The sequence below is a fragment of the Ptychodera flava genome, chromosome 4, assembly GCF_041260155.1.
Source record: "Ptychodera flava strain L36383 chromosome 4, AS_Pfla_20210202, whole genome shotgun sequence".
Taxonomy (NCBI): Eukaryota; Metazoa; Hemichordata; class Enteropneusta; family Ptychoderidae; genus Ptychodera; species Ptychodera flava.
The window spans coordinates 35,380,275-35,390,638 of record NC_091931.1 but is presented as its reverse complement, the minus strand read 5'-3'; the positions used below and the strand labels follow the sequence as shown (position 1 = coordinate 35,390,638).

Below are 10,364 nucleotides of genomic sequence, written 5' to 3'. Positions count from 1 at the left end.
GACTGTGATGATAATGATGTCAATGTGATCACGTGAGCTGGTTGCATTGCAATTGAGTCTGAGACGCGCTTTTCGATTTACCAAGCCTAACCTTTCAAAACATTTCATGCGTTGATAAGCAGAGCTGTTATTTTGGGCCAGATTTCAAAAACGGTAATTCTTTTCACTTACTGTCAATGACTTTCCCACTTTTCCGTCAATTACACTCACTGGGAACCCTATGTTTCATAGAATAATAATAATAGTAACTTTCTCAATGTACGTATTTTCACTTTCACTTTTAGGTTTTTACTACAAATGGGCTCTAAGAAATTGCAAAAGTAAAGTTCGCCTCAAAAATGATAAGTTTTTATTGGGTGCGATCTTCCGCGTTTAGTGTCGTTCTTTAATTTTCATCTTGTCCCTTACATGTTTTAGGTGTTTTAGGTTATGATAAAAGAGTGGGATTTTTGACATCACAGTTAAGATTGATTATTCAATTTGACAAAGAAAATATAACAACTAACGTAATGATAGACTGCATTGGTGTATCTCTTAAATCCCTTTTTCAATGACACTATAAAAACCAATCACATGTTATTGTAGGCAAACTCATTTGGTGATTTAGTTTGATAAGACTGGTTGATTGGTGAGTACTGGTGATTAGCTACAAAATTGTGTACTTAGTATCTAGAGGAGAAAAATACGTAAAACATATTCTATAATAATCTGTGACTACACTTCAATTTCAACTAAAGTCGTTTGCCCGTTTTTGTACAGAACTCCTCTTATAAGGTAAGCTTCTGCATGTATTTTAGATATATATAAATCATTCTAAGAGCGAGACTGCAGAATACTGGACCCATGTTATGATGTGTTACAATTCATCATTGTCCTATGGTGGGGTTTGCATTTATCCTCCATTAGAGGCACCCCTAGGGAAGCTTTTATTCTTCCATAAGGAAGATATAGTCCGGTGTACTCCACCTGTGCTAGTTTTAAAGATGAAAACTTTACCACTAAAGTCAAACTAGTGTAGGTCTGACCTGTTGACATAATGACCTCTGTCTCAGCTCGGATTATAACCGCCCGTATTTTACATGGCATCGAGAGCGTATTTGCAGGGTTGGTCAAGACAATGTGGAGCTAGTTTGGCATGATTAAAAGTGAATTCCTCTCAGAATGAAAATTCTAGCAGAACTTTGTATCTTAAGTCGACAAAGGACTGTGGTTTATTATATCGACATTCTCTTTATTTGTCATCGTAACCTTTGACATGAAGAATACCCCTTGCTGCAACAGAAAAACGCTGACAACAATATTTTGTCGAAAAGAACTAAGATACACTGTCAACTAAATGTCCTTATAACTTCTGCGTATACATTAAAATCACAGAGACTTTAACCTATCCCTTTAATAACTTGGAATAAAAACAAAGGATAATTATTCAAATGTTTTGATTGGAGAAAAAATTGCCTCGATTATATATCTATTTGACAAAATGCAATCTATCTGTGGTATAAATTCAAAATCCACAAGGTCATTATTTTTAAACTTTACATAATAAATTCAGACATAGGGCAGTGGCCCAAACCTTGAAGGACTAAGAAGGTTAGGAAAAATTCATATCAAAGTGCATTCTGTCTAAAACTTACCATCTGTTTACAAGCTTCGATCAGTGTAATAAACGAAATGATTAATGATCGTTCGGCATAATCGTCTTTCAGAGTTTCTTTCACTGGATATATCCGCTAATATGCGCTACATTTTCTGCAAAATCACAGTCTAAAAAAGTTGGTTTTACTTGCTATTTTAGAAACAAAAATAAGTTCTTTAAATGTGCAGACTAGAAGAGCTTTCACTAACACAAATTATAATGGACTGTAATAAAACGAGTCGAAGGTTGGAATTGTGATTCTCATTTGAAGGAGTTTAACTGCGTTTCAAAATTTATTTACAAGTATATATGAACTTCATGCAGTGTGTTCCTGTAACATGAACGCCTGTCTTCAGCAATAATTGGTTTTGAAATATCTGACACCAAGTATGGGCTTTCGGCAAGGAATCTGTATACGCTTATCTCCTTGGTCTTTAACATAGTTTTGCGGTTAGACTACGTATTTCGACGGTGGCAATATCATTGGAAATTTCTTTTTGACCTTTTGCAGTTAATTAAGTCATTCGGCACTCTTCAGCACTCTTACCGCAGCTGACCCATCTGGTCAATATCTATTGTTTTACATTGATGAAGTTCGTTATGACAATTGATTGCATATCCGGCTTGCTCAAAATCATGGATATCTTGCCGCTGTGGCGTTCTCGTATGTTCACTTGATTGATTTAATCATGTACTTTGTACTATGTTACATCGCTGGTTGCTACGTTATACTCAGCAGAGCGCTGTTTTGTTCACAAACGACAAGTTTCAAATTTACATATTTCTTATGTGACGTCATTATAGCCACGACGCAGTAGCTCTTTTCATATCCGTTTTATTACTGGAACAAAGTCAGAGACAAAGTAATATTGTACAATGTTTCCCTGTCAATTTTGAGTGTTTCCGTTCACTTCTCTTTTTGAATAACAGACTCTACTTGTGTCATTAGATTAGCCATTTCGGTTTCCCATTCTCCGAGGACTTTGACATCCATTGAAATTGCCACTTGCCCCGAATCAATGGAACTTTCAAGTCGACTTTGCCAAGCTTTGTATTGCTCTTTACACTGTCGTATGTGAGACAGTATTCCGGTGTAAGTGTCTTCTGAAAGGCTGTCAGTATCAATGCTGGCCAATAATTGCTTTGCTTTCGCGTTGTACCTGCGCCTTTCCCCGGCATCATTATTCACGAAACTGAAAAGCCACATGCACCATTCGTGCATCCAGGATTGAAAGTTCGCTATCCATGATAGGGGCTTAAATCTGACCATCGGTGGTTTGTAATTGCGGATGATGAAGTAGTTGAGTCTTTCAACACTTTGCCACGAACAATCCATTTGTAATTTAGTCATGGACTCAGCAAACTTACACAGAATGTCATCTTCGTTTTTCATCAAAGCGGCAATCAACTGAGAAAGTTCATTGTCAATTTTGTCATTTACTGTCGCCTTTACGTGATCCTCAATATTCTGTTCTTGCCTGCCATTTTCAACACTACTGTTTCTGGCTGAGAGAAGTCCGACTCGTACTTCCTCTCCATAAACATGTTCTATGTTATCTGAGAGATCACGCACTATCTTTTCGACATTGGCCCTGACCTTAACTTTGTTCTCTTTCACTCTTGTCATCGCACTCTGGAAAACCTGATTTTCCAGCCTCGTACTTTCACCGAAAGCGCTCTTCAAACGCAGTTGTACGTCACTACTATCACTTACTTGATTTTTGACAAATTCAGTGTCGTTAGATAAGGCCAGCTTAAGTGCTTGTCCGGCACGGAAGAAAATAGATCGCGTCAATGAAGCAGTGATTTGGTAAATGGCTCGCTGGAAGTTAACAAAATCGTTGATGAAAGGGTTATCGCCTGTGAGTTTCTGTCTTCTGAATTCCTTCACTTTCCAGTTTGAGATTCCATGAAAGTGACTACACTCATTCATTTTAACATCTGGAGGCAGGAAACCGTTTTGAATTAGACTGCCATAAGCGCTTTCTTTTTTGTTCTGGAGAGCAGATATTTCATCGGCAGCATCGTCTTTGCTTTCCATCTTGGTCACCACGAATATTATTTCCCACTGCTTCCGGCGGAGTTGTGTAATGTCGTCACGCACCTTGTACAAAAAATAATGACGGATATATTTAAAATTGGAAGCATTGCCCCACAGAATATATCACGAAGCCGTTTATGAGTTCACGAAGTTTCCATACCCTTTCAAATACTTACTGTGGTAATTTTATTACCAACTTTTAGTTGGCAAAAGGTATTTATATAGAGGTCATCATAGCTTTACTTATACAAAATGAACAATGTTGGTAAATTTTAGTAAGTAAACTGTTCTCTGCTGGTGCATTTTTCGCCTTTATACAAGTCTTTATGGCGTAGCCCAACAAAGATGTGCATTTTAGTCATTCAATAAAGAAATGGTTCATATGTGCACAAAATATGTCTTTCGTTGAACACATGGAAAAGATTTCAATAGCACATTTATTTGCAAGACACATATTATAGGATTATGAACCCTACCTGATGGTTAAGATGGTCGTTTCCGTCAATGACATACAAAATTATTGGTTCAACATCTTGAAGTCTCCTGGCTAGAATTTCATCTAGAGGTTCCCTGTGGGCGATCAGTGAAGGAAAATCTACTATTCCTATTCCAGTAGAAAGAAGTTCATTTTGTAATTCTACTGTGACTACATGGCTTCTGTTATGTAAGTCGGTTTCGTCATCCCCACCAATCTCTAGGAAGTCACGAGGAATGGCCCTTTTAGTTATCTGCTCTTCACGGAGAACTTCTCCAGTGTACGATGTTAGAATCACACGGTTCTTCTCTCCATAGACTAGCCTCACAAGTCGAGTATCACAGCGGATCTGACTGGCTGTTAGAACAGTACCGCCAAGAAGCTCATTTATGAGAGAACTTTTCCCCGCATTTGGCGGGCCGGTCACGACCAGTGTCGGCTTTAGTTTTAATCTGCCCATCTCGTGTGGAAGCCCGCGTGTGAGTAACGTGTTACCTCTTTTTAAGGCGTTTTTCAGCAAAGGTGACGACAGTTTGCCATTCGTGTCTTCTTCACATGCCATTACATCGTTATACAGCTTTAGTAACTGGCCACTTTCAGATTTGTACATATCAAGCACTTCTTTGAACGCCATGATGTCCATGACTTCACTCCTTGACTGATCTACTGTCGCCATTTTGTTACACTGTTTGTTGTACTTTAGAGCTATTCTTACGATGTACAAGTGGTCCCTCACATATTAACAGAACCTTGTTAACATAAAATATGCGACCTCTAACCCTGCTACATTCTGTTTGTGACTGAAAAGGTTATTTACCTGATTAGAAATGTTTCTAGGTCATGAAGACGCATAACAGGCACATCACGATCAAAAGTTCTTTTAGCGCCAATTGAGAGGATATTTTGGAAAGTCTCATAAATTAAATGAAACAATTTTTCTGTGAGTGATCATTTCAAAACAGAGAAGTGCAATTTGATGACATGATTCTCTACTGGTATGAAATATTTTACAGTGTTTTTTTATTGAAATGCCTGTGACAATTTGAATAATTGAATAAAGGTCAGAGGTGAAATTTTAATCTCTGTCGCGAATGTTCAAAAGAATTCCAGAGGAGGAAACAATAACAAAACAACAAACCTAGACTATCAAACCTAGACTAGCAAGATGGAAGCTGTACTAGAAGCGCATCAACGGAGACTCACAAATCTTCAAAACCTCAGGACGAAAACCGAGAAGATAGAAAGCGATATTCGACATCTGCTCGACAAAAAGCCTACACAGTTAAAACTTGGACAGGATCTGTCCCAAAACATATCGTTAGGTGTCCTTGGTCGACCAAACTGTGGAAAAAGTTCCTTGATAAACGAACTACTTCACCAGGATATTCTTCCAGTGTCAGATACGGCTACACCATCTCGAGTGGTTTCCATTCTGTACAGTGACCTGCCGTATATCAGATTACTGCACAAGGACGGGGATGAAGTTGAAGGTTCGAAAAAAGAGCTGACACAGTCACCAGAAACCCAAGATTTATTGCGTACGTATATTATTAGAGACAGCAGTGAGTGCATGCTTGACAAAACCACTGAAATCGGGCTAAATCATCCGATGTTGAAATTGGGCTTAGAGTTTTTAGATCTACCTGCTGTAGAGGATATTCAAACCACAAAGGATCTGATGACGATAGTCTATCCGAACAGATGTATGCCTATCCTTGTATATCTGATCGATGGCAATATGTCTCTCCGGTCTGAGGTAAGGAAGACTTTGTATGTCAACATCTACAAGTGAAGCTAATAGGTGAAATGCACAATGAAATTCGATTTAAGCCATAAAATAGCATAATATAATTTTAAATTTCTTAATTGCCATTAAAGTTCCTTTGCTGGTATAAGTAATCAATTAGTAACTAATTAAGCAAACAACGTAATTCCAGTAATCTGTAGACTGGACAATTACTGTCACATCTCAACCAGGATCTGATAAACAAGCAAACAACAAAACAAAGTGAACATGTGATGAATACTAAAAATACTTGAGTGGCTGCTTTTTGCTTGTAAGAGAGCTTTCTTCAATGAGCTATACTAAAACTCTTCTCCCTCCCTATCAAGGATCTTCACACCATTCAATTTTTTCGTGAGAACTACCCTGACGTACAGTTGATGTATGCTGGTAACAAGATGGAGGTCGACAAAGCAGCAGCTGGCATGGACGAACCTTCTGGGTCAAGTTCAGATTCTGACTCTGAAACCATAGATTTGGACCAGTTGACTATAGGCTTTGACTTGTCAGATCAAAAGTTTAAGTCGGTTTTGGACGGGTTGAGAAGTAACGAGATTCCTGTTAATGAAGCTTCATCAGGTTGTTTCCATGGAATGTCAATGCACCATGTAAAGCAAGCTCGTATGGAAAATGCGACAGACACTGAAGAAAGATTCTTGTCAAACTTTGAGATCTTTAAGAGCACTCTGGTGGACTGTATAGACAAACACAGCAGGACATCTGTAAAAGAAGTCTTAATAGGACTGAAATCAGAACTAGTCTGTCATCAACTAGCATCCTTGTATTTGAATCTTTCTGCAGAAAAGGTTGACAAAGCTCAGAAGACGCTTGCACTAGATATAGAGGAAGTCAAGAGTGCGGACTCAGATATCCTAGAGTCTATGAAAACAATGTTACAAGGTGAAAGACAGGAAGTGCAGTCTGTCATCTCTGATATGATAGCTGAAACCAAGGAGCGCTTAATATCTGGCATAGATAATATACTCCAAGCCGTTCCTGCTTGTGCTGCATCTATTCATTTGAAGATACTCGTTGAAGACATCGAGAAATACGTTAAGCATAAGCTCCATGAAATCCCAGCCCACTTCCAAAGATATCTTGAATATTTATCCCTCGGTTCTGAAGTACGGAATCGCATAATTAACAGTATCATCCGCCAGAGCGATAAGCTGGAAAAGCTGACGACGAAGGCAGTTTCAAATATTCGTAAAAAACTAAACAAAGTAATCGCAACCTTAAGGGATCCTGTTTTAGACACGAAAGATCTAGAGGTGATTTCAATGTTAGAAATCCTGTCTACTAAGATCCTACCTTCCCTCAAGAAGGCTATACTCAATGAATTGTTGGAAGTATTCAACACCCAATACATGATTGACACGAGTGTCCCTTTTTTTGAGAAACATGCAGACAGACAACCTGCTCGAGAGGACGCTGAGAAGATGCTAGATTTGTTGATGAGTAAATTCGATGCTGAAACCTTAACTAATATGATAATCAGTAAAGTAACTCAGTCAATTGAAACCTATTGCACAGAGGGGCTCCAAAAAGCTTTGCGACTGGTGTTATCACTAAGACAGGAATTGGTATCTAAGTCAAAAAAGCTTGCCACTATAATGTCCCTGATGCTTCCAAACCTTGCCGAAGTGGAGGTTGAAAACAGAAGCATCGAGTATGAAGCTGAAAACGGGCCGATGCTACTAGGTGAACCCATCAAAATCATGGAACGCCATGGGTCAATATTCCCGTGTCCTACTGAATGGTATCCGAATGATGGTAATGAATATATCGTTCGGGAAGTGACTACCTCATGGAAGCAGACAATCTCTCGCTTGTACTATACCATGTAAGTAAACAATATACTTACAAAATCTTTATATATGAATTGTTATTTTTCATCTTAAATGATCGAGGGTGTAACAATTACTTGGATCGACGTAATATACTTGATGACTAATAGAAGGTGATATTTGGGAATATTTGAGAAGGCTAATGCAAAGCCACTGGACTTTGGTGCCTATACATCATGAGAGAATTGAGCAAATATTGTTTTTTTGATATTTTTAGTTTCTTAAAATCAAACAAGCACTTACTGAAGATTGGGGGTTGGTGGCTTCCACGTACAGAGACCCTTTACATCGTGCAACAGATGGGACAGTTCAGATTGGATGAAGCCAGCATTAGAAGTGGTCAACACATGCAAATTGCCCTTGACGTAGCACAAGGAATACAGACTGTGCACTCTTCTGGACTCATCTTCAACAATATTGAGCCACAAAGCATCATGGTACGTATATAGAAAGTCTTAGAAAGGTATATGTAGTCTTTCTGTTGACCAATTAACCTCGACCAGTGCCACACTCCAAGAACGGCAATGTTTCTGTCCTTTCAGTCGATGTGGAGATACCTATCAATGATGCCTTAGTTTTGCACGGCTTACAATAAACCAGGATCATTTTCATACTCGGCCATGTTTTAAACGCATTTAAATATCGCAACATTCAAATTTTTGGTTGTTTATTGTTGTCGTGCTATTTTAATAGATGATGCCCGACCAGCGAGCGGCACTTGACATTTGTGAAGGAGACTATGAACCACTTCGTGCTGAAAATGAAATGGTTGATATCCAGGCTCTGGGACATCTCCTACTGTGGCTATTAAGAGATGCAGACGATGAAGGTGACACAGCTCAGCCGCCTGTTCCTGCGACCAAACCGATCAGCTGTAGCGAGGAACTGTGGAAGGTCATCCAGGCATGTTTAGAAACTGGCGCAACAATCAAAGACATTTTGAATATGATACAACCTCAACAGGAAAAATGAAGCATTCTTCTCATACTCGCGTGCACATTTTAAAGCGATATTTATACCGCGCAAACTTAGCAACTTGTTATCACAATTTAGCCATGTAACTCATGTGATTTGATGACTATTTAGCAATTTTACATACACAGTGTGCTCTTTATTTAGTTTGATCGTAGGAGAGAATATTGACATTGTGGAATCATGTGTTTCAAACTGTATTCCAACTTACTTCCTTATGAGAGCATATGTTGAATCAGCAAATGTTGCAGTATGGTAAACTTGTATTTCACCAACGCTTGAAATTGACTATTCTATTATCAACATAATACACTTTTGCTGCCTTTTCCTTACAATCAGAGTTGCGATGCAGAGTAACGAAAACGCCATCTTTACATTTCGCAGTAGTCTGCTCGTACTTCTCTCCGCTACACAACCAAAGACGAGACAATGATTGTATTGAAGCTAGGTCAGGACGTCAGGACATACAGACATTTTGAATTGAGAAGTAGCGGGCAAATTTGTTTAACCGCACCCGTATACTTAATCGATGTCAACAACATCCAGTAGCATGAAAAGCTACACGGTGTTGTGCCCTTGTCATTAACAGTATCACCTCTCTTCAGTTGAACGTACTGCAAGGTTATGATTGTGGGTGCCCAGCAGAGTGAATGTTTATCTACTAGCGGCACCTTATTAAATTCTTTATTTCATTTTGATGACGGATGACTGACTGTTTGATCGCATTTACTTTCACTTTGTCGGCGAATGTGTCTAGACTTACCACAATGACAATACTGGCGTTTCGAAATAACGCGCACATTCTTGTCATTAAATGAACTATTAAGCTGATACAATAGTGTACTATGTACTATGTGTCTGCACATCACGTGGTTCGTGGTGTGTCCTTTGTTTGCCACAGATAGTTTAATACTCAACCTAAGCATTACTCAATCATGTTGCAGACACCGCGAAACTTTATTGCAATTACCTTGAAAATCTTCTCATTATAATTCGTTTCATTAACATTCATGTAATTTAAATAGATTCAATATTCGACTGTGACAAATTGAATTCCAAATTGACAAGAAGTTGTGATAAAACCCCAGCCACACTTCTTTACTTACAATAAAAAGTCTGTTGTTTGCAAGATATCGACGCTCCACTTTTTAATGTAACGGGTTGGTCTATATGTATCTGCAATTCTGAACACAAACTAGGGAACAAAGTAAGTTCAAACTGGGCTAGGTCACTTTCCTCAACATGCATATTTCAATCTCCTGTCAACTTACACAGCATTGGCATTGTGCTACATTCCTTCCAAATTTACATGTGTTACTGCTTGTCTGTTAATCTTGTTTACACGACCGAATCCGTCCATGGATATGAGCCTGTGATTTCAAAGGAGTGTCCAAAAGCATGTATTATGCATTGATAGTGTATGTGCACAAGCTGCAATTTCACGTCAAGGGCGTGTTTACAATACTGCAACTGAAAGTAAAAGTAATGGAATATTACTTTATTTTTTCGTTTCAAGCCTGGAATACACACATATTCAAAAGTTATTCACAGATGTAGATGATGAAAGTGACTCAACTCATTCTATTCCTGCCACCAAAGCAATGAGCTGT

At 38.5% G+C, this 10,364-nt stretch overlaps 2 protein-coding genes across 2 annotated transcripts; one reads left to right on the top strand and one right to left on the bottom strand.

Moving 5' to 3' along the window:
• Positions 1-1,205: 1,205 nt before the first annotated feature.
• On the bottom strand, positions 1,206-4,904 carry LOC139131576 (uncharacterized). Its single transcript, XM_070697686.1, has 2 exons — positions 4,154-4,904; positions 1,206-3,740 (listed from the first exon to the last, which is right to left on the bottom strand). The coding sequence occupies exons 1-2, from the start codon at positions 4,826-4,828 to the stop codon at positions 2,544-2,546; spliced, it is 1,872 nt and encodes a 623-aa protein (XP_070553787.1). The 5' UTR covers positions 4,829-4,904; the 3' UTR covers positions 1,206-2,543.
• A 318-nt stretch (positions 4,905-5,222) lies between these two features.
• Positions 5,223-9,898, top strand: LOC139131575 (dual serine/threonine and tyrosine protein kinase-like). Its single transcript, XM_070697685.1, has 4 exons — positions 5,223-5,908; positions 6,265-7,778; positions 8,000-8,219; positions 8,476-9,898. The coding sequence occupies exons 1-4, from the start codon at positions 5,318-5,320 to the stop codon at positions 8,752-8,754; spliced, it is 2,604 nt and encodes an 867-aa protein (XP_070553786.1). The 5' UTR covers positions 5,223-5,317; the 3' UTR covers positions 8,755-9,898.
• The last annotated feature ends 466 nt before the right edge of the window (positions 9,899-10,364 follow it).

Coding starts and splice junctions, on each gene's coding strand:
- LOC139131576 (XM_070697686.1), bottom strand. CDS start 4,828: ATGGCGACAGTAGATCAGTCAAGGAGTGAAGTCATGGACATCATGGCG. Junction 3,741..4,153: donor ACGACCATCTTAACCATCAG/GTAGGGTTCATA, acceptor TTTTTGTACAAG/GTGCGTGACGACATTACACA.
- LOC139131575 (XM_070697685.1), top strand. CDS start 5,318: ATGGAAGCTGTACTAGAAGCGCATCAACGGAGACTCACAAATCTTCAA. Junction 7,779..7,999: donor TCTCGCTTGTACTATACCAT/GTAAGTAAACAA, acceptor TGATATTTTTAG/TTTCTTAAAATCAAACAAGC. Junction 8,220..8,475: donor TTGAGCCACAAAGCATCATG/GTACGTATATAG, acceptor CTATTTTAATAG/ATGATGCCCGACCAGCGAGC.